Source organism: Leopardus geoffroyi, chromosome C3 (genome assembly GCF_018350155.1).
Source record: "Leopardus geoffroyi isolate Oge1 chromosome C3, O.geoffroyi_Oge1_pat1.0, whole genome shotgun sequence".
Taxonomy (NCBI): Eukaryota; Metazoa; Chordata; class Mammalia; order Carnivora; family Felidae; genus Leopardus; species Leopardus geoffroyi.
The window spans coordinates 36,621,579-36,649,008 of record NC_059338.1 but is presented as its reverse complement, the minus strand read 5'-3'; the positions used below and the strand labels follow the sequence as shown (position 1 = coordinate 36,649,008).

The 27,430-nt window shown below is 48.0% G+C and overlaps 1 protein-coding gene across 1 annotated transcript; it reads right to left on the bottom strand.

The window, feature by feature from the left end:
• Positions 1 to 15,430: 15,430 nt before the first annotated feature.
• SERTAD4 (SERTA domain containing 4) lies at positions 15,431 to 26,660 on the bottom strand. Its single transcript, XM_045452419.1, has 4 exons — positions 26,547 to 26,660; positions 21,342 to 21,533; positions 20,031 to 20,146; positions 15,431 to 17,938 (listed from the first exon to the last, which is right to left on the bottom strand). Exons 2-4 carry the CDS (start codon positions 21,514 to 21,516, stop codon positions 17,177 to 17,179), a joined length of 1,053 nt encoding a protein of 350 aa, XP_045308375.1. The 5' UTR covers positions 21,517 to 21,533; positions 26,547 to 26,660; the 3' UTR covers positions 15,431 to 17,176.
• Positions 26,661 to 27,430: the final 770 nt, after the last annotated feature.

Here is a 27,430-nt window from a genome sequence, read left to right as displayed (position 1 = left end):
CACGAACCGTGAAATCATGACCTGAGCTAAAGTCGGCTGCTTAACCAACTGAGCTACCCAGGCACCCCAATGAATTTTCAAAAGGTATTTTTTTTTCAAAACTTTGTATTTATTTTGAGATAGAGTGTGGGAGAAAGAGCACTTGAACGGGAGAGGGGCAGAGAGAGAGAAGAGAGATAATCCCAAGCAGGCTCTGTGCTGTCAGCACAGAGCCAGATGTGGGGTTCGATCTCACAAAGCGTGAGATCATGACCTTAGTCGAAATCAAGAGTCAGACGCTTAACAGACTGAGCCACCCAGGCGCCCCTCAAAGATTGTTTAACTTAAAATGAGAGACCTCGAAAACCTTAGCATCCCAAGGGACGCTATCACAGATGTATGTTATTTGTGATTGCCCTAATCGTTTGGATGCCCTTTTGATATTTGAATAATTCTTCAGGATATACCTGCCACCTTCCCAGGGAAAAGTAAGACAAAATGAAACTGCCCACACTTTCCAGTTTCCCTTGCCGTGAGGGGGCAGGTTAGTGATTTCGGTGCCACCAGTCAGATGCACTTTTGGCTCAGAACAGAATTACCTGGAGACGGGGACATGGTAGGGGTCATCCTCTTTGCTGGCACCAGATCACAGCGGCTTCTTGCTCCTGACAGGCAGCATCTCCTTTGGCAGCCAGATCTACAGTGTGACTCTGGGAACGTCCTAAAAACTCAGCCTGGAGTCTAGTTTTTCAGTCCTTCCAATATCCTTACTAAGTCTCTTCATGCTTAAACCAGATGGAAAAGGTTCCAGCTTCTTTGTTTTGCTTTAAAGAAAGACTGATCGGGGCGCCTGGGTGGCGCAGTCGGTTAGGCGTCCGACTTCAGCCAGGTCACGATCTCGCGGTCCGTGAGTTCGAGCCCCGCGTCGGGCTCTGGGCTGATGGCTCAGAGCCTGGAGCCTGTTTCCGATTCTGTGTCTCCCTCTCTCTCTGCCCCTCCCCCGTTCATGCTCTGTCTCTCTCTGTCCCAAAAATGAATAAACGTTGAAAAAAAAAAATTTAAAAAAAAAAAAAAAAAAGAAAGACTGATCAATTCAGATGATTCAGAGGCAAAGTTTGAGGGGCTTTTCGTAACACACTGGGTGAGGGCTGAGGCTCATCCCACCCTCCCAGGAGAGATTTAGCCCCAGGGGATGAAACGAAACTATAAAACAAACCATCCCATTTATCCAGTGACCAGTCCCTCTTTCCACCTGGGTCTATATCCACTTGCTTCCCTCTGCCCTCCCCACCTTCCCTGCCCCCATCTCTGGAGCTCCATCACATTTCCTGTCCACATGTCCTTACACTGCCGCTCAGATGTAGAGAGTCAGAGGACATGTCTCTCTATCATTCAGGAGGGTAAGATGAGGTCCAGAGAGGGTGAGGTCTTGGCCATGGTTGTGCAGCTGGCTAAGGGTAGACCCGGGATGGCGCCTTTGCTCTTGGCCTCCATCTCTATATTCAGGAGTCCGGTGCTTCCCAAGCCAGGAATCCCTGGAGCCCTGAGCCCCTCAGCCATCTGCATTAGCTTGGTGTACAGTGAAAAGAGCAGTTGGACTCAGATTTCGAGTCCTATCTCTGCCCTGAGGCAGAGTAATCCTTGGTGAGTCACTGATCTTCTTTGGGCTTCAGTTCCCTTTCCTGTTAAATGAAGAAACTGGAACAGCTTGCTAATTCTTAACCTCTTGGATGTCATAGACTCCATTAAAAATCTGATCCTTTTTCTCCTATCCCTGCCTCCACCCCTCAAAAATGCACACAAGATATTTTCTGTAAAATTTCAAAGGGATTGTATCCTCTGATGTAATTACCTGCCTGGGCAACCATATAGAATTGTTAGGAGAATTAGGCCAAAACTGAGCTATAAGGGTTTTGTCAGCTACAAAATGTTTTATAATTTTGAGAGATCAATTAGCCAGCATGCTTTTCCTAACATCTGGGGGATGGCGGTGACATTAAGTCAGAGTTCCCAGTTCCTGGCATGAGAACTGGACCCCTCCGACGTTCTCTTACCAACAGGTGGCCCTCTCCCCACTTGTGGGGCCTCACTGAGGCTGCATCATGTTCCACAGTCCAGGCCCCTGAACATGGCTTCCCTCAAAGCTCTCTGCTCCTTGCAGCCTACCCCCTCCGCTCAACACACTTAGGGTGGCATCTCTCAGACCCTGTCCCTTTGAGGACAGGCACATAATCATTCATCTACTTCTATTCTACAAGATGGCAGAGAGCAGTCAGAGAGTGTGGATGGATGCAGCAAGCATGGTGACATCTGTCTCAGCCTTCTGGTCCTCTCCATCACTCCTATTTCTCAGACCACATGTCTAAACTTGGGGCTCAGAACATATGAACCCAGGACTCATTTCTCCTTGGGATGGTACTCTCAGGTGGGAGGGAGATAGAGACAGGCATGTGCAGCCTGATTAGAGGCTAGGGCACACACACACTCACACACAGACACACGCACACACACACAGTCACACTCACCGGGGGAGGGCTGTGTCTGTCACAGGCCTGACCCGGCCTGCACGGCACCAAGGCACTACATCAAAGAAGAGGAGTGGTGGAGTTGGTGGTTACTCGGGCATGTGGCTCACCTTCCTGCCGGTATTTTCCCTGACAAGACTTTACTTGCCACCCACATCCTCCCTCTCTAGTAGCAGAGAGGATTAACAATCGCTCTGCTCCTAACAAAGGCCCTTGCCACCCCAGGGAACATTATTGCCTGCAGCCTCTTCCACTACCTGCCCCCCCACAGTCCTGGTTCCACTCACTCTGGGATGGCTCCACATATCCCCCCTCCCAGGCAGGGTGGATGATGTGAGGAGGGAATGGACCAGAGCCAGGACACCCCAGGATGTTGACTCTCCAGTGCCTGGAAGTTTTCTCTGGACAATCGCTGGGAGTAGCAGCAGCATTCAATACCTTTCTGTGGTTCTGTAGCCTTGAACTAGAGAACGGGGGGATGTTCCCCAAGAAGCAAGATCATGGTGCCCAAGCAGCAGAGAGGAGAAGGGATGTTGTTGTGAGGTGGGGGGGTGGGTAGCAGAGGTGGGGGAATGGGGAGGGTGGGGGAGGTGGGGGGAGTGGGAGGGTGGGGGAGGTGTGGGGAGTGGGGGGGGTGGGGGTGCTGCATGTCTCCCTGCACAAGGGATCAAGGGAATCCCACATTAGACCCACAGCCAGGCCTTTGCCCTGGGCCAAGAGTCCAGAACTACACCATCCAATATGGCAGCCACCAGATACATGTGGCTATCAAGCACTTAAAATGTATCTTGTCTAAAGTGATATGTGTTGTAAATGCAAAATACACACTAGATTTAAGACTTAATGCCAAACAAAAAGAATATACAAATATTTCATTCATAATTCTAATATTGATTATATGTTAAAATGATAATTTTTGTATATATTAGGTTAAGTAAATTATATTATTCAAGTTAATGTCACCCACTTCTTTGAATTTATTTTTTTAGATGTGGCTACTAGAAAATTTGAAATTACATATGTGGTTCACATTAAATTTCTACTGAAGAGTGCAGGTCCTACAAAAGCAAAGCAAAAAGCCCACCCAGTACACTCAGCTTTGGAGAGAGGACCAGTAAGGAAAGCCTACCTCACAGTACTCACAGAGTACTCCAGTAAGGAAAGCCTACCTCACAGAACTTCAGCTAGGATCAGAGCCTCTGAAGAGTTTACAAGAGAATGAGCCAGAACTGGAGCTAGAAAGCAGAACACCTGATGCCCATTCCAATGCTCAAATCCCTCAAGACAAGCCTCACTCATTCCCTCACTCTCAGGGCTGAGCTGTTGAACTACTGGCTTGGGGCAGAGGCCAGGGAGAAGGTGTCCCCAGGACTCTGGGGCATTCTGTCTCGTGGACCCACTGAGGTTTCAGGGACCTGGGTGGTGGTGGTACATGTTTCTTCCTGCCAGGAAGGCTGTCACAGCCTCGCAACTCAGAAAAGAGAGATAGCCCTTGCAATGCAGGGCGTGTTCTATTATTTATTAACCCCGAGGAGGGCTGCCCACGCTGGCCTTCCAGCTGGTTAATTGGATTTCATGACAACTTTTTTAAAGGGAATTTTCAGAGGAGCAGTGTTGTGTCCTGCCCCAGGGGTCCTGTGAGCTTCCCTCCATCTCCTTGAAAACAGAGCTACTGCTGTATAACATGGAGCTTTAATCAGACATGTCAGGGTAGTCCCGGCCCCATCGGAAGCTGTGGTGGGGCTAACAATCCGCCGATGCTCACAGATGGGAAATAAGTCCCTTTCTTGGCTGAGATGAAGAAAATATACACTGTATCTGATATGCAGGGGATTGCTGGTTAATTTGTGTGTCATTTCTGCTTTGATTACAGCCCCTGCTACGTGAAAGTGGACTGCTTATCAAAATCGGAAGGCTATAGGTTTGCATTTCCTTCTGGTGAGGAGGTTAATAAACATAAGGCCTGTGATAATAGTTATTATCAAGATAGAAGTCCCTACTTAAACAATTACTTTGAGAACAGGCAGCTGAACACTAGTATGTCATAGATCTGCTTATTGTCCTTTCTCTGCAGTCAGTTCTGCCATGGTTAAGGCCTCATCCAGAGGTGCTCAGGGGTGGACAGAAGGGGAGCCCTCTGCCAGTTCATGGCCATTCAATGTCCCATGGCCTAAGCAACAGATAAGGAGAGGCACAAGCCCTCCTGTGCAAAATCTATATATTTCCCCAACCTGAGCTTTCATGGACAGGCAAGAATTCTTGGTGTTGTTGGTAGGATTTACTGGAGATCTCTTTTAATTTTTTTTTTAATGTTTATCTATTTGAGAAAGAGAGAGAGAGAGAGAAAGAGAGAGTGTGAGTGGGGGAGGGGCAGATAGAGAGGGAGACACAGAATCCGATACAGGCTCCAGGCTCTGAGCCATCAGCACAGAGCCGGACGCAGGGCTTGAGCTCACAAGCTTCGAAATCAGGACCTGAACTGAAGTCGGATGCTTAATCAATTAATCGATTAGTCAACTGAGCCACTTTGGTGCCCCAACTGGAAAGCTCTTTTAAACTGTTAGATTCCTGCCAGAAAGGGTTCATTTATTGGGAGGGTTGCTGAGGATGGCTGTTGACAAGCTTAAAGCAAGAAGGCAAGGAACTGAGCCTCTACCCAGTGTCCTTCTTGTGCTGAGTTCTGACAATAGGCACTGAGATTAGGTATATGCCCATAAACCACTGTCCCAAGGATGGCCAAGGAGAGTCCTGTCCTAGGGTTTGGAAGGGACCCCACAGAGAAGGAATGCAGGGCAGGCACTGAGGCACCCAAACCTCTGGAGACTGAGGCTGACAGTAGGGCAGGCAGCCAGGGAATCCCTCGGACTGTGGTCTATCTCTCCCTCATGGATGTGCTCCCTGAATTGTGCCCATATCAACAAGGACAAGAATCACAGAGCTATTAGTATTGTATGCCTATATTGTGTAAAGTGACTTCTATCCTTTATCTGTTTACACATCCTAACAACCTAGGGGTGTAGGTTTTATCATGAGCTTCATTCTACTCATGAGGAAACCAGAGCTTAGGGAAGTCATTTGCTAGACACAAGACATTTATAGAAAGGGTACATTTATGTACCCATAAACCATTGTCCTGTGGTCACAAATTTATGTGAAACCAGGCTAGTAACTAAGATCTCTGATTCCAAAAACCCATGATTAATTCCTACTTTTAATGCCTTTCTAAAAACAAAAGAAAACCCAAAAACCTATGAGTCTCATTGAAAACTCATTATAGAGAGGGGGGAATCTTACATAGTAAGATTAGTAGTACATTTTCAAGTTAAAGGTAACTAGAGGGAGGGAAGTGACCAATTGTGGAAACACAGGGGATTGAAGTTCTGGTGACTCTGATTTGGCTTCAAAGATGTGACCAGAGGATGTCTCCCAGCAGCTGCCCCCCCAGAAGGGCATAGGCTTCATCCCAGTCTGGAGGCTCCAACCCACCCACTGGGCACTCCTGCCCTACAGAGCAGGACCTGGGGTTGGGCTTTCCCTTCCCAGCTCCTCCCCACCCCCTCTGCAGAAAGCTGGAGACATCCCTCACTTCTCCAGCTTCTTGTTTCTCTAATTTTATGATTGTATGAAAATAAGGTTCCCAAATTGCCTTTAATTAGCTTTAATAAGACAGCCTTTTTGCTAATTAAAATGATTATTAAGAAACCATTTATTGAGAATGAACACAGTTGTTAGAACCTAGGAGAATTCTGCACTCTTAATAATAATAACAGCAGCCATCAGCAGCCCTGTGGGCCACCAGTTCACCTGCCCCATTCCTGAATTCAAATGGGGTGGTACTCTGCCTGGGGGCCCAGGGTTTCAAACCCCTCCCTCTCCAGGCGCCTCCAGGACCACATGCTCCCTGCGTTGCTAGGGATGCTCATTTCCCACCCACCCCCCTCCCGCACTAGGGTTCTTACGGTAGAGTCTGGGCCGAGTATGGAAGCAGGGCGGTTTGCCTGTCAGAGAGCCTGGTGCGCACCGAGCATAGCTGGGCAGGCAGGCTGTGAAACCTCAGGCCTCACTCCATCTCCCTGGGTCTCGGCCTCCCAGACTATGTGTCAAAAGGGTGGGTGGGCTGCATGGCCTCAGAGGTCCCTACCCCTCTTGGAGCTCGATGCTAAGGCATCTGATGGAGCCTTCACTCCCGGAAAGTCACACCTCTGGGTAATGCGGGAGCTTGGGACCGGCAGAGCCACGCAGCTCCTTGCGGTTCTCCTCCCCTCCCTCTTCGGGAGGGCTGTGCAGGCAGCCGAGGCAAGGCACTCTTGTCGCGAAACGCATGAGGAGCCTCAGAGACGCCCTGCCTCCCGCAAGGAAGAAGCGGGGCGCTGTGTAGCGAGGCGAGACCCAGGCGCCGGGCCCGAGGCGTGTAGGTGTAGCTCTGCGATCCCCCATCTCCGGGTCCCTGTGTCCCCGACCGAGGCTCTCTCCCCTGCCCCTCCCCACCCCGCCCCCGGCTGCACAGTTGCCGACAACTCCCGGGTGAGGGAGAACGGCTGTCATCTTTTCCTGCAGGGAGCCTGGGAGCCAGAGCCTGGAGAGGATTGGACCGCTACCTAAAGCAATACCCGGGATGGGGGCGCGGAAGGGGACAACTCAGATTGAAGGTGGTGCAGCCATGCGGGAGTGAAGAGAGGCCCCGGGGAATTTTTAGGGACGTCGTCTGGGCTGTGTATGTCTTCAGGGGCCATGAGTCCACGTGCTCTGACTCCCCCTTCCCCACTGTCCTCCCCGGGTCCTTCCAGGAACCTGGTCCGCAGCTTATTAAAAAGATTTTAAAGTGTTACAGTGGAAAGAACGTGGGCTTTTGAGTCCCACAGCCCTGGGCTCCAGGCTGGTCGGCCGAATTACTAGCTTTGTGACCTTTTGTGGCTCTATTGAGCCTTAGTTTCTTCCCACGGAGCAACTGTAAGGATTGTATGCAACCAGGGCGGTGAGGTCGCCCAGTCGGAAGCTGGTGACCCAAGCGCCAGGGTCAGTGGACTGCACACTCAGTCAGGTGCAGGTGCAGAAGCTTCAAGGCCAGACCTCAAGGCTCAGACGGCTCCTCCCTGCACGGGGGCTCTCGGGCAGGCAGGTCAGCGCCCCAAGATGAATCTGAGACCTTAGCGGGGGGCGACTACCCGCTTGTCTCCCGGGTGGGGCTGGGGCCTGGGTGTCTCGTCAGAGCTCCCCAGGGGGTTCCTCGGTGCTCCCAGACTTGAGAACCAGGTTCGCGGAAGGAATAAACAAAGAGGCTTTGGTGGGGAGGGAGGGAAGGGAGCAGGTGGGTCCTCTCCCCTCTGCAGGTGGCCCCTTCGCACCACACTCACATGCCCGCGGACACAACCACATGCACGCTCATGCACACACGCACGCTCACTCGGAGGGACCCACGCTCACACACACACACACACGCACACGCACGCCCATTCGCGCCGTCACGGACACTCACACCCACACCGCCTGTCTTCTCCCGGAGAGCCCTGCGGCCGGGACCCCGGCAGACCTCCGGCTGGCGCGGATACCCTGGCGCTCCGAGGGTCTCCGGCCCCGCGGCCCGGGGCGCGCTGCTGCCGGTGACAGCGCGGCTCCTCTGGGCCCGGGGCGCTCCGCGGAGCCCCCGCCGGGCCGCGCCGCGCTCGCTCCGGCTCTTTGTTATGCTAATTCCCCTTCCCAGCTGGTGCCAGCTGCCTGCACAATGAGCGCCGGGAGCCCTCGCCAGCCCTCGCCAGCCAGGGAGTGGGGGCGGGGTGGGGGTGGGGGCTCCGCGCCCTGCACGCGGGATCCTAGCCTGGCCCAGCCTGGCGAGGTGGTGAGCGGCCCAATAAGCATCCTTGCCTGCGTCCTCCCCTCCCCCACGCTCGCAGGGCCGCGCCCCTCGGGGCCTGTAGGGCATCCACTGATTCATTCCAGTCGCCCCGGCTGCCCGCCCTCCAGGTGCCAGGGCTTGATGAAAAGTAAAAGGCTCCTCGGCGGCTCGAGAGCAGTGCGGATGAAAGAGAAGCAGCCGCCTCCCAGACCACACAGCTAATCCTCCCATAAACCTCGAGCAAATAAGGGGAGAGGAAGAACAGGCCGGCTACAGATGTGGAGTGCAGCCTCCGGGGATCCCCAAATTAAAACTCGTGCAGGGGAAGCACTTGGACCACCACCAAATGACACTAATTGGGTTATGGGACCATAATCTTGGCTCGTATGAAAAAACCCAACAGTTATAGTCACAGCTGCAAGGACTGTCTTCATAAAAAGAAGGGGGAAAGTCCGCTATTTTATTACTCATAAACAGGAGAGAAAAGAGGGTTCGCGGATCTCCTGCCTGCGTAGGGCAGGCAGGCTGGTTGCTTGAAGGGGAGGATAACTTTGTGTCAGGAGGAACAGTGCTGTCTGTGGCTGGCTGGCTCGGGATGTGTGGAGCTAATGGGCTAATGGGATGGGGGGGGGGGAGATACTCTCCGGGGAGGGGGGGAGAGCGAGGGGGCTGTACTGAGACACCGCGGGGGGAGCATGGCATATCTGGAGGAATGTATTTCAGACAATAGGTTAGCAGCCATATGCAGAAAATCATTCTGGACAGGAAAACTCAGAGATTCATTCCTTTTAAGTAACATCCAGAAGCAGTTTCCCGGTTTGACTGGTGGCGGGGGTGTAGGGGTGGTGGGGAGGCATCCTGGGGAAGGAAAGGATGGGGTGACGTGCAGAAAATGAGGGTGAAAAATCTTCAGGAAGATCCACTGGTTGTTAGAATCACAAATGTTAGTTCCCAAGGAGAGAGATCTTAGATGCCCTTTGAGTCCAGCCTCACCATTTGACAGATGGGATATTAAGACCCAGAGATGTCAAGGGGTTTGTCATGGTTAGACAGCTAGTGGGTGGCAGGAATGGGCAAGAACCTGTCTCCTAACTCCTACTCTCATGCGCGCGACATTAACTTGGTAATAATTTTGTTGTTAAGAAACAGCAGTCATTTGATCAGAAATCAGTACAATAGACCTCAAGAAAATAAAAAGTTAGAAAATCTTAGAGATTGACTTATTATAAACCTTGTTTGATCTGTAATGAGAATAAGAGTTGGAAATCGGTCGGTTCTTACAAATTCCATCCCAGGGTTCTTTCTAGCATGTACTTATTTATTCATCCATTACAACACCCAGATGGACTAATGGCCCCAGGATTTCTTTATGGGTCCTTTCAGTGCAGGGACTGATACTGTTTTCAGACAGAGAGATGCCCCCCAGCCCCCATCCCCCACTGCCCTTCTACATTAAGTCATCTTGGCTAAAACCAGCTTGGGTTAAGGCTGGACTGGTTGAGAACTTTTTTAAATATACTTTCTTTAAGTTTACTTATTTATTTTGAGAGAGAGAGAGACAGAGAGAGAGAATCCCAAGTAGGCTCTGCACTGTCATGGGGTTCCCACGAACCATGAGATCATGACCTGAGTCAAAATCAAGAGCCTGATGCCTAACCAACTGAGCCACCCAGGCACCCCTGGACTGGTTGAGAATTCTAATCAATCATCCTTGCTGGTAGGTATTTATTCTACTCACAGGAAAATAAAAGTATCTATTCTAGCTGCTGAGTTTCCAAATACAGAGAGGACGAGGGTCTGGAGATGGCCAGCCTAGATCTCCCTGGGCACAATGAGGTGTCCTGGCTTCCCAGTGCCTCTCTCAGCTGAAATGGCAACTACTGGTGCCAATCAGGAGATCTAAGAGCCTGGTAGTGTAGGAGGAGAACCTGTTGTGGAGAAGTCTTGGAATGGTCATGGCACAGCACTGCCATTTTCTTTCATTATATCCAGGTGACTGTTTCTCATTCTCAAACTGTATGGTTCAGTTGGTTGTCTTTGAAGACTTACCAGTCAGCAAGCATCACTACAAGTGTACTTTGCCCCATGGAAAAACAAACGCTTACGAAAAGTTGAGAGAGTGGAAATTTCATTTGTTAAAGGGAATCTCATGTTGAAGCCATCAGTTGGGCTCTGAGCTGAAAGGCAACATAGGTAAAGATGAAATTTTGAAGTGGGAATAACTACTCCCTAGCTGATCTGCTTTTTAAACTTCTATCTTATAGGTGGAAACTGTATCCTACTTATTTTATGATAGGCCATGTCCCCCAAAATTAGGATTATCCGGAAAATACTGCTTTGGCCTCCATTACCAGATGTAAGAACACTAGGAATCATTTTGGGTCTAAATTATCCACATTATATAAATACTCAAAACTGTATTTTTTCTGAGTAAAAACTAACTTTAAGAGAATCATTTAATACAGCAATTGAATTAACTTGAACTTGGACAAATTCTAGGGATGAGTCAGAGGTTAGCAGTTTTTCATCTTTTCACTTATAAGGGATACCTCTTATTCCCTTAATATAGTCCATGTTCTCAGAGATTCTATCTATGAAACCAATTGTAATTACTAAGGATAACGCTTTCATTTTCCCAGAGTTTCTTCTCAGTTTGTGCTGTGTTAACCCAGAGTTGGTTTAATTCCAAGTAACAGTAAAGAAATCTGCCATGGGTTAGTCTATGCAACTGCTTTCAAGAAATTTTGATTTCCAGTAAACCTTTGGAAATGCTAAAAATATCTCAAGGACACCAATGACTTTTTTATAGATGTTTAAGGGTCTTGATTCCCCAGGTTTGACAACACCTCTATTTGTTTCAAGCTTGTTATACGGAACCCAAAAGGCTGAGCGCTTTCCACAAAAAGGAGAATCTGGTTTTATCAAGGTCCAGCCTTCAGGGCATCCAGGGACATTAGTGAAGAAGTCATGGGGGCTCACCGTCACTGCATGCCCATCATGTGCATCTAGGCAAGGGTGCATCACTTCCCTAATATTAAATAAAGCCTTTAATCCTGGCAACCTTGTCAGGTGGGTACATTATGCCACCCCATTGTACAGACAAGGAAATCAAGGCACCAGGAAGTGAAGTGGCTGCAGGCCAAGGTCAAGCTTGCATAGCTACCGATGCATCCAAGCAGCGGGATTCCAAATCCCACTCTTAACCCTCTGCTATAGTCCAGTCTCACGAGAAAACCACAACTGCTGAGCCTGAACTGAATAGGAGAGAGGTACGTTAGGCTAAGAACTATACCTAGTCACAAAGATCATTTGGTGGATTAATTGAAAAGCACAGCATCTATGGACTTGGGAAACAATGAGAAACACACCCAGCTCCCAGAAAGGGCAAACAAACCATTTCTCTCTTCTTACAAAAACGTAAAGGAAATCCTTTAGTCCCTGAAATAGTTTTCCTATCTCCCTAAAGAGGTTGACTCACCACCACCACCCCCCCCCCTCCCCACCGCCCCAGGGAAATTCTTCTTTCTGTTTGGATCTTTACACTTTTCCTTAAAGAAAGTGAGCTCACTCTGCAATGCACATGGGGCACTGTGTTTCTCAGACTTCTCACACTCTACTCCATCAGAGAGCAACTCCTAACCTTTTGCTGAATTCCCTTGCCTTATAATCTGTCATTCTCCATCTTTTCCCAATCATGCACAGAGGTGTTTGTGAGTTTTGAGGAAGCTATAGATGCCTGAGTTCTGGGCCAGGTGCACTGAGAGAGCTGTGCTCACTTCTTGATCACCAGGATACAGGGTTATGTCACATCTGATCATAGCTCATTGCAGTCACCTCAGAAAACATCTGCAGAAAAAACACTGTGTCTAGAAGTACCCCAGGCTAGTATCAGGGGGCAGGGAGCATCACATGCCTGATGTTTGAATCCAGCTGCTGCCATGGAATGACCTGGATGAAGGGAGTGCTTGCTGAAAGCCAAGCCAGCCTGGGCAGTACAGGCCTTCGCGTGGATTGGGCCTCTCCCAAATTTTGCTTTGTCCATTGTCTTGGCATCTTGGCAAGAGGCAAGATCACAACTTCCGTCTCTGCAAGTTCTTTTCTATGTGTGTTCTATCTCCCAAGATCTGGCATTTTGTAAGATTTTATAATTTTAAATCAAGGGAACAGTTATAAAAATGGGGTTGAGAAAAACGTGGGTACTTTCATGAGAAATGACTAATTCATCTCCATACGTTCTATCAGTTTCACTGCGGTCAAAAGCAGGTGTTTCCAGGCTATGAATAAGTAGTTTGCATTTTCAGAATTAACAAATTGGACCAACACCAAGGAAAAAAACCAACAATCATAGACAGCCCACCAGAGAATTGTTTACCAAAGAAGATGAAGCTCGTGGCAATGGTTTGCAAACACCACCAGACGAGCTTGTGTAAATGCCCTTCGTGTAGTCATGGTTCCTCAGCTTGTCACACATACTGAAGGAAAACGCAGAAACAGGAAATTACAGACTATTTTAAACAGCATGTTTTATTAAACTCACTTGCTGATGCACTTTATGGCAGGATGCGAGATTCAAGTGTTCATAACTTACATCTTTGCAAGTGCTTTTCCTAAGCGAATTCCCCCAGCTGAAATGTGGCATGTACACAGGGCTGGAAACAATCTCTCAACTGGTAACTGTTTCACCCTTGGTCATGTAGCTCTCACATCCAATGGAGAAGTTTTAGCCATGTGGAGATAATCTACCTTGCTTACACACTCTAGGAGAGCAATGGAGGCAGTGAGTAGTAACTTGCAAGATCCTGAATGCATTTTATTTTAAACCACAATCAAAACACAGCAATCTTAATGTGAATTCCTAGAAACCATACATTGTCTCTTTTGTTACCGAACTATTGATTTCCTTCCCCTCTTCCTGGGACAGTTCTGTATCTCATTTAAACCATCACTGTTCATGGCCTGCTGACTCCCTGTTTTTGAAAAGCCTAGCAAAATTGGCATGGATAACCTTTAGTAGAAATGAAGTAGCTTCAAACTTCAGGGGCTGTCACAGAAAATGGATTTGAACAACTAATTATTTTCAAAAACGTTTTCTGCTCACAATTTGTTTGAGGATATAAAAGCCTGAGCTGCGTTGCATACGAATCCTTATATCCTTGTCTGATGTTTATTGTGAGGTTGACATCTCTTAACGCCCATGTCTGCTGCCAAGTTGTTCCCAGCTCTTCTCTAGATACACAGAAAGGAAGCCATTCAGTGGAGCTGTAATACAAGTTCATGATTGGAGGGGTGGGTAGCCCTGCTTTGATGGAGTTAACTATGATCCCCAAAACTAAATGTTCATTCGCTGGCTTCACCATTTACGAAACAAAATGTTCTAAATCACCACTGTCTTAAAAGATTGTGCCAAAGATGCTTGACCCTAATTACTAATTGGTAAGCAGACAGTCACTTCCTCAAGTTTTTGAGTGTTTCTACCTTCCTCCCACATCCTGGCTGCTGTAATCCTGTCCTTGGGACCCCTTCAAGGTGAAGCACAGAATAATAGGATTTTTGAGAGTGGAAGCTAGGAGGACTACGGTATCTTTGCTCTTTTAAAGGGCCTCGGCTCCACTTTTAGAGAGGAACCAGAGGCAAAGGCGAATGATTTGGTTAACGAGATGCACCTAGATGCCTCAGGGAGTAGCAATCAATGGCATTCTTGGGGGGAGTTGGGTCATTTTCTTAAGTATTTCCCTTCATTTAACTTTTAAAAGTCCAGAATCTTGCCCTATCAGGTTTTCCTTAAAGCAAAGCACAGCAATGGGAAAAGGTGCTCCTTCCAGGTGGACAGACACAGTGTGTGGGGTGAAGAGTGTCTTAGCTTTACCAGTCTCTGAGGATGCAGCTATAGAACCCAGTCCCTAGATTTACCTGTCTTGGCCACTCTGGAAAAATCTGAGTATCTTCTGAGTAGACATGGCAATCCAGGCACACAGGAGGCCCTAACGCTCTCACACCAACAAATGGACCAGTTTTATTCCGATGGGTGTTTAGTAGTTTTTTTGGGAGGCAAGGGAAAGAGAAAGCAGGTCTTTTGGTATGCTGGAAATATCCTAGAAACAAAAACTTGACTAAAAATTACAAATTTTAATGCTGCTGAATTCAAAGGCACCGATCTTCCAGCAGAGAAACTCTGGTGGGTTCTACAGAGTGGAAGCCTGAACCCCAGCTCAGGTGAGTGCTGTGGGAAATCACCAACTCATTTTATAGCTTTGGCCATCAAGAGAAACATTAATAATGCTGGGGGATTTTAAAAAGCAAAAGGATGTTATTTCTTTCATATTTAAATCTCTATGATGTAGGACAGAGTAAGAATGCTATGTTCGACAAATTAATTAGCTTTCAACTAGCCTTCTCTTATCAAATGAAATATTAGCCTCTAAGAATAACATTAATACAGAGTCCTACGGAGTAACACTAGCAATGATCTATGGCGGTTTCAACCATTGACACTAGCCATCTTTTTGACAATTTGGCATTTCATAATGGAAATCAGCTAGGATTTACTCAGGGTTTACATTATGCTATATTTTTGTCAGAAACTTTGCAAAAATGGAAAATGTTTAGATTCTTTAAGATGAAGCCTTGACAACCAACCACATCATTTATTAACACTGTCCTCTTGGGGAGCCAGGGTGGCTGTCGGTTAAGCATCCGACTTCGGCTCAGGTCATGATCTCGCGGTCCATGAGTTCGAGCCCCACGTCAGGCTCTGTGCTGACCGCTCAGGGCCTGGAGCCTGTTTCAGATTCTGTGTCTCCCTCTCTCTCTGACCCTCCCCTGTTCATGCTCTGTCTCTCTCTGTCTCAAAAATAAATAAACGTTAAAAAAAAATTAAAAAAAAAACAACACTGTCCTCTCAATCCACAGGAATCTAAACTTACAAACTAGCATCATTCTAAAATACCTGTCCAATTGACCTCTTAAAGTAGTTTTTCATTTTGAAGACACCTGCATGGCCACTGTCCACTAGACATTTAGAGTTTTTTTAAAGGAGAAAGAGCAATGGAAAAGAGAAACACTGCTGAGGATTATTAAAATAACAAAATCTTAATGAATTTTGATCATTTTAATAAATATATATCAAGAAAACCTCACTTTATTACAACAACACAGTCATATACAAGCATCTATCATCTAAGTTTTCAACATCAAATGTTTATCAAATATTGAAAATAAAGGACAAAACATTACTAGACTATTTAGCCATAACACAAGAACATGTTTTAAAAATTGGTCCTTGTGGACATTGTCCAAATGATCCTACTCATACACTGTATGAATGAGACCTATATTTAATATTAATAGCAATAATAAAAAAGCTTTATCTTGGAGAAACTGGGAGGACGTACTTATTTCCTCCATTTGGCATTTGGTTCCTGTGAAGTATTGTTTAAGGAGGCCCAAGTCAATTAGCAACCTTGGAAACTGCAATACAGTGTGGAAGAAGTTGGCTGGAGAAGGGCAGACGGTCAGAGGGGCACTCTGAACACGCTCTTGCAAACGTACAAATTAAAGAAATCACTGAGAAACATGTTGACCAAATACATGGTAGCTATTGCCAGTGAGTCCCATTTCTCCAAAATAACTTTCCAAAAACTAAAATCTTTACATTCTTTAAGATAAAACCTTATTGATCACCACATCATTTATTAACATTGTGCTTCTTAATCAACAGCAAAAGTCATATATAAAAAACCACATGCTTTCATAATCTAAACGAGTGAAATGATGCAAAACAGATTAAAGTATAATGCATGCCACTGGTTCATGAACTTCATTGGACAAGAAAACAAAACAAAACTAAACAACCCAAAACCCAAAAAACCCAAACCCCAGCAACAGACCGTTGCCATAGAAAAAGCTCAAGCAGCTTAGTGCTGGCTTCTAACAGCTCTATTGTTGCCCCCATCCCTTTCTAAAAATGCCAAATCCAAAAGCAATTGGGCATCAAAAACAAAGAAAGGATAGAGATGTTGAATCAAAAGTTGAACGCAATAGTTTCGAAGTTAACGGTTTCCAAACGATATTGATCCACCCTGTGTATTTTTTTTCCTGTTTGTTAAATCCCTGCTGTAACTCTGATTTATCCTTAATTTGCACATTGGCAAAAATTAAGATAAAGTAAGGCACCAAAAATCGCCCTGTATAACACCTCTCTTTAACAGCCGAATCACCCATCACAGGCAAGCCAGGAACTTGCAGGGATCACCCCTCTACACATATTGTTGATTGCCACCCCAAGACTGGTGTTTCATTATGTTCCATCCTCTTTTCATCTGTCACGCAAGACTGTTAAATATAAATACTTAACGGCACCACGAGGCCACTTCATCTAGCTCCCTGTCTTCAGTCTTTTATTCAGAAAAAAAATAGTCACGTAGAAGCAGGCATCTTTTGCTGGTTGTTTTGGTTTGCTTACCAAATAACTACCTAATTAGTTGGCGAACATGTTGGAAGTTTCCTAGCTAGTGACAGATTCCTTGGGGGTAATGGAAAGATCACAAGGGCACACTGCCCCCAGGCTAATCTACTGACCTTTTCCATAAGAAAACTAAGGTCTACTTTTAAGCATTAAGTCAGCTGGTTTTTGGGCAAAATCACCACATTTATAAGTAGCTCGCTGATGCCTACTATACAGATGTTTTATGCAATCTGCTCTCCAGGCATTAAAACGACACGGCATGTTCATGGCATAATTTTATCAGTTGTACAAAACTATAAAATCCATTCAAAATAAAATTTATGAGAGCTAATTGATCATGCTGTGCATGCTTCAGAGTTTCGGTGAAAAGATGGCTCATATTTTACTCCCTTTGCTGCAGCACAGTTTGTTACTTGGTGAAGGCTCCTTTTTCCTTAAGGATTTTTTCCAAGACTCGCTCACATTGCTTTTTTCATTATATGCAGTCTCAAAATAATCATAAAATTGGCCTTTGCACTCAAAAGCCAGGTCATTTCCCACAGGTTCATGGCTTATGGGGCCACCATCCCTGTTGGTGTCATGATTTGCTTTCTCATCACTTAAGGTGGCCTTTTCCTGAACACCTAGCGACCTGACATTGGTAACAAAGATTTCATTGGCAGGTATCTGGCCATCACCCTTGTAAATAGGTGCGCTGCCTACGTCAAAATCCACCTGGTGGGAACAACTCGGTAAAGGTAGAGGGGGAGAGGAAGAGGAGGATGAGGAGGAAGAGGGGACAGTGGTGGAGGCACTTCCAACGCTAGCATGGACAGAAAGGGGTACGTTTAGGTAGTGACCACCACATTCTTGGTAAAAGCAGCAGGCATGAAATTTTTCACACTCCTCTTTGGCCATCCGTGGTCGTTTTCGGTAGGGACAGTCTTGAGCCATGAACCACTCTTGAGCAGAGGTGCCATTGAAAGAGCAGGCAGGAAAGCACCAGTTACTCTGCATGATGATTTCTCCATGGATCCTTTTCATCAAATTGTTTATAAGGACAGATCTTCGCAGGTATACCTCAGGATCATCGATAAACTTTAGCTTTTCTAATGACATATAAAGGATGTGGGCTCGTTCTTCAAAAATTGAGATGGTCTAAAAGTCAAAAAAGGAAGAGAAAACTTAGGTCATGGGCTACAGGAAAATGTCATCACAGTACATTTCTTTCTTGGTAGTCTCTGGATCTGGGAATACTGGGCTCCTGTTTCTCCCAAATTCATTTAGGGATGCCGTCCCTGGTGTTACTAATGTCTCCCCCCCCCCCCCCCGCCCCCATTCCTGAATCCGTGGTGTGGTCAAGCACCTGGGAATCCAGTCACAATGGAGACCTCAGCAGGGGGAGGTCAGGTTGTTCGCTCTTATATGGCCCCGTGAGGGAGATGCTGAAACACACAAATCTACACTGCTAAAAATCAGGAGAGCAGTTTCTCGGGGCGGGGGTGGGGGTGGGGGTGGGGCAGAAAAGTAGTAACAAGAGGCACGAAGAGAGGTTCTCAGTTGCTGGCTATGTTGTTTCTTGATCTGGGTGCTAGTTACATGGGTATGTTCACTATGTGAAATCCATCAAGCTGTACCCTTAAGACACTTGCGCTTTTATGTGAGTGTATACAAACACATGCATATGCACACACATATACTCATACATTACATGGGAATAAATGTCTTTTGAAAGATGGCAAAATGCAGGTCATAATAAGTATACTTCAAACCCTGGCCAGGAGCATGAGAACTGCTTTCAGGGCTGTCCCTGTGGGTTTAACACTTGCAATTATCTTTGCTTGAAGGAGGGACAACAGCCTTTCCCCTGAAAGGATCTGTCAGTTGAAGGGCCAAAGTAGGCTTCCTTCTGGAGCCAGGCAGGAGAAGAGATGCAAGGAAGAAATGAGAAAGACTCACTTCTGAGCAGTGTGCTACCATCACCATGTGATGATTGGTACAGATCCAGAGGCAACTAGAAATTCGCTGCAACCATAACACAAAAATGAAAGAGGAAATAAACAGCTTGTGTCCTGGGGGCCACCTCTTCCAGGCCATAAAAAAAAAAAAAGGAACTGTTAGCATGACCTGAGGAGCTATGAACAAAGCCAGCTCAGGATCAAAGGCAGGAACTATACATTCAGAGAAAAGCTCAGCACCTACCAATGCATGCCCAGGTCATTATGAGCAAGGCCAAAGCCAACACGTTGAAGGATAAGCTTGTGGGGTGGTGGGGAGATGGGGTAAGAGGAGACAGAAAGGAAGTGCATCAAAAAATTAAAAATCCTCTCCATGTTTCAGACAACTATGCTTTGGCCTATACCCTCCCTTTTCTTATTTTTAAGTTCATGCACTTATTTTGAGTGAGCGAGCAAGGGAGGGGCAGAGAGAGAAAACCCTAAGCAGGCTCTGCACTACAAGCTGGAAGCCTGAAGTGGGGCTCGAACTTGAACTTTATGGAACCGTGAGATCATGACCTGAGCCAAAATCAAGAGTCAGACGCTTAACCGGGGCCACCCAGAAGCCCTGGGGTTATACCCTCCCTCGATTAAATCTGTAGCTAGTTTTTAAAGGAGGATAACCATAAAGAAAAGAGATGGTATTTGAAAAGCTTAGTGGCCAGTTTCCTACTTCTTCTTATGTATGCAAAAGAGTTAGCTGTGGTCTTTTCTTGGGAATGAATTACATATTTTAACAAAGTAAACATATGCAGCCAGTGTACAAGTGCATGTTTCTACTTCCACGCATGCTTTCAACAGATGGGGAGTCCACCTGTAAAGGGTCCTGAGAAGCCCTGGGGAACCGCTCCCAGGTGGGCACCCACAGAAGTGGCACTGGCCATTGGAGCTAGAGCTTGGGGAAGGGGAATATCAGGAAAGAACAGGTGCTTTTCTGTGCACACGTGAAAGCACACACCATTCATAACCATTAATGCAACTTAAGAAAAATCAAATCATTTGTAAAAAAGATGTTCCTTGGATTATGTAATTTTGGTATTTCTGGGTAGAGGAGCTCCTGCTGGCTCTTTCCTCAATTCCTTGTGAAAATAACACAGGACCCAAAAAAGGGACAACGATTAATATGGCTCTGCTGAGAAATGGCTCATTTTCATTGCTTGGGTGGAACAATTTAATTTCTGGAAATGGATCAAGCAACTGTTACTAAGTATCTTAAACTCTTAATAAAAAGAATGACTATTAAAAAAACATACTTTATGGCTACAGCTGCTGAGTGGTGGGTGAAAATCCTCTTCTTCCACATACTTCCTCTTAAAGTATGTGATCTTGGATGTTGTTATAGGATTTGAAATTCCCCTGTAATGTGATCCTGTGGTAATAAATCAGATATGACAAATGACATGCGGTTTGCCAGACTCTCCAAACAAAATACTTTCCTTTAATTTCCTTATAGAAGATAAGTTGGCTACGTATCTGTCTGTACATGTGGTGATTAAAAATAAACATTTGTCTTAATGGCTGCTATCATACAGAATTGTGACCCAGGCTAAGCAAGGATTTCGAGGTAATTATAAAGGAAAATGATCTATCTCAGCATTTACTAAATACTCAGAATCTTAACTGTATGCACAAACAGCAAAATTCATAAAAGGAAAGAACAGTATTTGTTCAAAGTGTTTAATTAAATCCATGATAACATAACACCACTGCTCAAATGTATACATCTTTAACTGTCAGCACTAACAACCAAATAACTTTGAAATGTTATTGGCTGTAGGTAAGGAAGCAAATGACTACCTGCATATTAGAGTTATAATTTTCTTTCTTTCAATATATGAAATTAAAAACTTTTTAATTTAAAAGTAAAATTTGGGCTATCCAAAGTCCTTTTTCCTCTCAGAAACGTAGTATGTCAGCCATGAATAAAAGTAGGGTTTAAATTTTAAAGAACAGAGCTTTTAATCCAAAACAAACTTCAAAGAGTACTTATTTTATATTATAGGTTTTTTTTTTAAGGGGTACTACACAAAAACCCAAGGAACTTACCTTAAAATATAAGAATAAAGAATCAGGAAGAACCTATATCTAGATTTCAAAAATTTTCCCCCTGAATATGAAAGCCAGTTGTGTGCTTAATAAAAAGAAGAGACACACAGCTTCGGGCCCAAAGTGTAGATTCCTTTATGTCTCATGGGATAAAGATTTCATTGTCAAGCTCACCAGGACTTGTGTAGCTCTGAGAGAGCCATGCAGTGCTACAGGGTGAAAAACCAAAAGCCAAACTCAAGAGTTCCAAAATCTGGTTTGGTTCTTTTAAAAATATAGGTGCATGACTTATACACGCAGCAGCAGCTTGCGTAGCTTCAGGTCTGAATGCAACTTGAGTATCACGTCTGGTCCCCTCCCAGGAGCCCTGGGCTCACTTATGAGAGTTGTACAGGCAGCCTGGGAAGTCCCTGGAACATGAGCTCTCTCAGCTCAGAAGGGCGCCCCAGACACCACCCCCGCCCACTAGTCTGGCAGCTGAGCTGCAGAGGGCAGCAGGGGAAGGTCAAGGGCAGTACCTGCCAGTGGGGGACCGGCTCCCCGGTCTCCCTGCAGAGGAGCCTGTGCTGGCCCAGGGGGGCTTGGGCCTCCGTAGCTGTCAGCCTCCCATAGTGTCTGGTACCCAGCAATTTCAGCAGCTCCTTCCGAGACAATGGGCTCGCAGAATCTATTCATGGACAGAACCAGAGTCATCTCTGACAGCCTCAGATCTAAAAAAAAAAAAAGAAAGAAAGAAAGAAAAAGAAAAAGGAAAAAGGAAAAAAAAGAGAAAAGAAAAAAGAAAGAAAGAAAACAGCCCTAATCAAGAATAAGCCAGGGAATGGCCTTGGCATTTTCATTCCTTTGCTTTGGGAAACTTTTACTTCTCAGTCCTCCCCTTCACCCTGAAACATTTGATTATTTTTTCAAAGAAAACCTCAGCAAACTCTCTTGCTGCTATTAGCTCAGCCTCTGTGTTCGGCAATCTGCATTTCATGGGCGGATCTTTAAAATCCCATTTCTTATTGTTCTCAGATTCCCCTCAGCCCTCTTTGAGACAGCTGCTTTGCCTCCTAACACATTTCCCCCTGACCTTCCCGCACAAAATGTACCCCTAAGAGGCAAGTCCCGGACCCTTGCGCTTCCTATTAATAAGGCAAAATCAATTTTCTAGTCAGTCCCCAGAGAGTCTCCTTTGATGAAATCCGCTAATCAATCAAAAGGAAAGGGTGGGGAGGCAGAAATCTCCACCATTAATCCCTACTGATGCGCTCAGGTTTGGTCTGTGTGGCTGGGCCTCTTGTCTCCTTTCCGCTGGGCCAGCTCCTCTACAACATTCCGGGGCTCCCTCCACTTTCTTTTCCCAAAACGAAGCAGACAGAGACACACTTGGTAGTTGTTTCCACCAGCCCTGATCGGCCTGAACTGGATCTGCCTCCAGTCAAAACACTGTGAGATGAAGACAGAAAATTGGCTCTAGTTTCAAGCCGGGAGTTGCAGCCCCACAGGAGCCAAGCACAACATCAACGGAGCAGGCAGAATATTAAACAGGAGCCAGGGCTTCAGGGCCAGAGGCAGCCGGCAACTCTTTCCTCGGTGAGGCCCAGACACAAGGCAGAACTTTCCAGGAGGCACCACACCACTGCCCTCCTCTCCAGTTCACGCCCCTGCCTGGGGCCTGCTGGGAGACTGGGAGCCTCTCTGCTCTGTGATGCAGCGCTGGGCCCCTGCTTAACTCAGGTGGGCCAGGCCACTTCCAGGGGGGCTCAGTGTCTCCACTTGGTCCTGAGTAAGGCTCGAGGCAGGGTGAAGAGTGAGTTCAAGGGGGAAAAGGATTTGATACTAAAGCAAAAAGACCTATGGGCCAGAGATCAGTGGTGAAGGCAGAGAGGCCTCAGCACCTTGATTAGCTGCCAATTCCTTTACAAGACCTGAACCTCCACTATCCCACTTTGCCATTTAAAGAACCGTCACAAGGAGTGATGTCAGGTCTGCTTTCTGAACACTGATTGTCTTTCAAACATACGCCAAAGGTCTACTTCACGTTTTCCTTCTCCAAATTATACAGCTTGTAATGTTTTGGGGAAAGGGTGAATCTCCTGCTGTCTAGGAGACCGTGATTACCTACATGTTATACGGAGGGTCCACTTCTAGGTAACAGAAGGAAAAACACCAGGGGAAGGGGAAATAGCTTCAATGAAGAGACAATGTCCTCTGGCTAACAGAGCGGCTCTTGGCAGCCAGGACTCCATTCTTTGTTCGGGCTTCTCTTGGAGATCCTAAATTCTGTCCCAACCTCACTGAACAATGAAGCAAGGCCTTTTGACAGACAGGGGGAAGTGTCCATGTCAGTGGCTGGAAGGAGGACCCAAATGATTTGGGCTGCTAAATGACCTACCACTTCTCTTTTACACTGTCCTCCCTGCAAAGAGGCAGCAGCAAGGACTTAGTAAACATTATTAGAAGAAGAAAAAAAGAGGTGTTTGATTAATTCTCTAAAAGGCAATAGTGGGACATACCATTTATTTTGCTCTGGAGTCATCAAAAAATTTAGGGCTACCCTGATTTAACAAACGAAGCTGTTCTATCACCCCTCAAACTCGGCAACCAAACAAGCTATCAAGCCTCACGATGACAGATTCCCTGGGAGACTCTCATAAATGGTCTAATTTCTTAACCTATGATAAAAGACAGTTGTGTCGGTAAATGCTATTCCAGGAGCACGCGAGTTATATAGCTTTTTCTCGGTCAGTAGCCCTTTCTCGTTGACTGCAGTGGTGGTTTCCAGCTTGAAATTCACATTCACTTTTGTGCTGGATTCTGGGAATAAGACCCAAGCTTTTTGTCTGTTGAACTTTTATTACATAAAACCAGAGGAAGGTTGACAAATCCACTCCTCTTAAGAAAGCATTCGTAGGTCCCTAGAAGAAATTACCTTTGTTTAATAGGACATTATATGGGCCCTGTGCTGTTTTATGTTCCTAAGAGTTTGTTTACATATTAATAACTTATTGTTGTAGCTTTTTTGGTTAAGGATTTCAGTGTTTCTACTTGTTAGTATTGATTCCAACACATGAAATTCTATCAGTCACACATTTGAACTTGAAACACGGCATAGTTGTCTTATCTTGGCTCTTTCCTTCGTGAAATCTAATTTCTGTAAGTTTTTCCTTTTTGAACTGGAAACCTGTACACACAAATATGCTGGAGAAGCTGAGTTCCTTCCATAAGTGATTTATGTAAGTCTGAATAAAATGTGAGTGACTTTGGATTATTTGGGGGCTGGGAGGAGATTCTGCAATGGAGTCTTCCTAGGAAGTCTATTTAGAATTTACACCAGGATGTTAACAAATTAAGAAGGCAAGTTCAACGTTCAGGAAGAATTGGGAGTGTGCGGTGCTAAGCGCTAATGTTTCACATGACTATTTGTATTATACGTGCAGATCCAAACTGTCACTATTCTCTGTACGATGAGATTTACATTGTAATTCTGCTACTGAGTTCAGAAGTTTAAATCCACAAATTCATGTGCTGTTATTATTAGATATAACCACAAATATGTACATTTATGGTAAGATTTGTATTTTTTAACATCAGAGGTGAGTGGATTCAAAAGAAGGTTGTTAAAGTGTGTTTTGTCTACACATGGGTTTAAAAAATAAAAAGGTCCTAACCTCTTATTCCCAGGTTCCTGCAGGTCAGTTTTGTCACCCACCTGGACGTAGCAGAATGACACCTCATGCATTCCCAAAAGGCTAACGACTAAAATGTCATGCTTTTTCAGGAAATGTTCATAGTAAAGTTACCAGGCATTGCTAATACAATTTGGTTTTTCCAGAAGACTTACGCATGTTTTTTCCTCAGAGCCATTATAACGCTAATAGGAGAGGTAGGCACATAGAACAGGGTGGTTCAGCAGCACGTTGAATCTAAGAGGGACTCCTGGTCATTCTTTGCCTCCCCCTCCCCCTCCCCAGCATTGGAAATTAGAGAACATTAAAAGCATCACAGCAGTTAGAGATCTGATTCCCACACTGAAACGCAGAGAAGGGCTGGTATGTTCAATGCTGCCAGTCTTAAAATGTGCTGCCCAGGTGGACCAAGCCCCCCCCCCCCACCCCCAACCCGACCTCCTCCTTGTCCTTAACAAGATCCCAACAGCTTGTCCAGCTGCCGCTGCTGCTCGTGGTGGTGGAAGGGGCTGAATGGGTGGAATAAAATCCTTCAACCCTTCCGAATAGACAGATGTCGCTTTTCTGCCACTCGCTGCAGTACACCTGTCTGCCCTAGAAGTGCATTTCTCAGCTGTAGCTTCGAGAGATCAGGAGCTTTAGGTCAGGTCCTAGGACGAGAAGGGCCGGTGCTGGGCCTGAGGGGGAAGATGAGGTGTCCGTCCGGGTGTCCGAGCCCTGGCGCCAGGTCTCCCCATCCCAGGCCCAGGGTCGCGACGTCTGGAGAACCGACCCCCCTGCAGGCACCACGTCCGGGAGACTCCGGCACAGACACACCCCAAGGGGTCGGTGCCTGGGCCCCTGAGCCCCTTCTCACGTAGGGAGCAGAGCCCTGCCGGCCGGCGGCCGCAGGAGAAAGTAAACAACACCCCAAGTGTCTGGGAACAAAGGCAAGTTGTCTTTCCACGGTGCGCGAGCCGTGCGCCTCTCCTGAAGAATAAGAGCTATTATTACTCTTTCTTTCTTTTCTTTCTTTCTTTTTTTTTTTTTTTTTTTAAACAAGTTTCCTTCTAAGGGAAATAAACACCAAAGGTAGGATTCCAAGGAAATGACTCACAGCGGCTGGCAGGGCTCTGGCGAGGCTGGCCCCGTCCCCGCGCTCCAGCCCGCAGCAGATGCCTGCCCGGCCCTCCCTCCCTCCCTCGCCGGCCAAGCCCGCTCGGAGCCCACGGCTGCGGGAGCGCCCGGCGCGGCCGTGGGACCCGGGCGGAGGGGACAGCGCCCGCACCTCCCGCAGGCGTCCGCTCTGTCCGCGCCACCCTGGGCCGGGGGGGGGGGGGGCGCCTCTCCCCCCGCCTCCACGGCCCCAGCCGGGCACTCCGGAAAGTTGCTAGGGCCCAGGAGGCGGGAGGGGAGGAAGGGAGGAGAGAGAGGCGGAGGCGTGGACCAGGCGGGCAGCAGCCGAGTCCGCCGGGGAGGTGAGCTGAGGACAGAGGAGCCGCCGCCGCCCGCAGCGAGGCTCGGCTGCCGGGGAGGAGAGTGCGGGGGCGGAGGTGGCGGAGGACAGAAGGTGTCAGCTCCTGCAGCTCTTCCCTTTTCTCGAAGACGCGCGCTCCTGACATCCACAACCCCTCCCTCTCCACCTGCCCAGCGTCGCGGCGACCAGACCCGGGGGCATCCCTCCTACTGACCCCCCGTCCCCTAGGGAAAGGGAGGGAGCGTCCGCCGCGGGCCCTGGGGGCTCACCAGGGCTGCCATCCCCACCCGCCCGCGGAGTCGGCTGGGTGCGCGCGGGCGGCAGCGGTTCCCGCCCCGGAGAAGGCCCCGCGGCGCAAGCCAGCCCCGGGGAAAGCCCGCGCCGCCTCGGCGCCCGGCGGCGTCCCGGCCCCCGCGCTGCCCGGGTCCCGCTCCGGCCGGTGCGCGTCCGCTCGGCGCCCCCGGCGCGGCCCTGGTGCCGGGAGGCCGCGCGGGTGCCACTCGGCGCGCGAAGACTCTGCCCGCGGGGACCGGCCCTCGCCCTCCACCCGCCCGGGCCTCGCCGCCCCCGCCGCCAGCGCCCGGCCCGGCTCTTACCGCGGGGTCAGCCGGGAGGCGGCGGCCGGAGCGCTCGCGCTGCCGCTGGTCCGCTCCGGGCTCGGCGCCAGCCCGGCCGCCGGTGGACAGTCGCGCGGGGCCCGGCCCGGCGGCCCGGTCGACGGTGGACGCTGGTGCGCGGCGGGCGAGGGTCCCGGCAGGTCCCGCCGCCGCGACTGGGGCGCTGCGCCGCCGTCGCTGCAGACGGTTATGGTAATGAGCGGCTCTGTCTAGCGAGGAGCGTGTGAAACCCGTCAATCCTGTTTGCCATTTCCCCGTGGATTTCCGAGGAGAGGTTGTGCAGGATGCCCCCAGGGTGAGAGAGGGAACATGACAAGCGCGCCCGCTCTCCCGCCCTCCCTCTGCTCCCGCCGCCGCCGCCGCCGCCGCTCCTCAGGCAGCACACGGGGCGCCTTCCCCTCACCCCCACCCCAGCCCGCCCCCTGCCTCCTTCCCTCCTTCCCGCCCTCCCTCCTCCCTCTCCTCCCCTCTCTCCCCTCCCCTCCCCTCCCCTCCCGGTGCCCGGGGACACGCGGGCCCAGCTCCAGCCCGCAGCCCAGACCCCACGCGCTCCCCGGCTCCCGCCCTAGCCCTGGGGGCCCGGCTCCAGCCGGATAACGTATTCACTCTGCAACCTTCTGAGATGTCTTCTCTTTTTTTTTATTTGGTTTGGTTCTGTTGTTGTTGTGTGTGCGTGTGATTTAAAAAAAAAAAAAAAAAAAAAAATCTGTGCCTTTCCCACCCTTTGAAAAGACTTTCTTCTCCTTTGCCACGGCAAACGGAGATGAGAAACAGATGTCTTTGCAGGACCAAGCAGTTATTCTCCCCTCGCCGCCCGCCCCCGCCCGTTCCCCTCCGGAGCTGCATATGTATAAAAAAGCAAC

Excerpts from the sequence above, each read along its gene's own strand:
- SERTAD4 (XM_045452419.1), bottom strand. The coding sequence starts at position 21,516 with ATGACTCTGGTTCTGTCCATGAATAGATTCTGCGAGCCCATTGTCTCG. Across the intron at positions 20,147-21,341 it reads AGCCGGTCCCCCACTGGCAG|GATCACATTACAGGGGAATT; the intron begins GTACTGCCCTTG and ends TTATTACCACAG. Across the intron at positions 17,939-20,030 it reads TCAGCAGCTGTAGCCATAAA|ACCATCTCAATTTTTGAAGA; the intron begins GTATGTTTTTTT and ends TTTGACTTTTAG.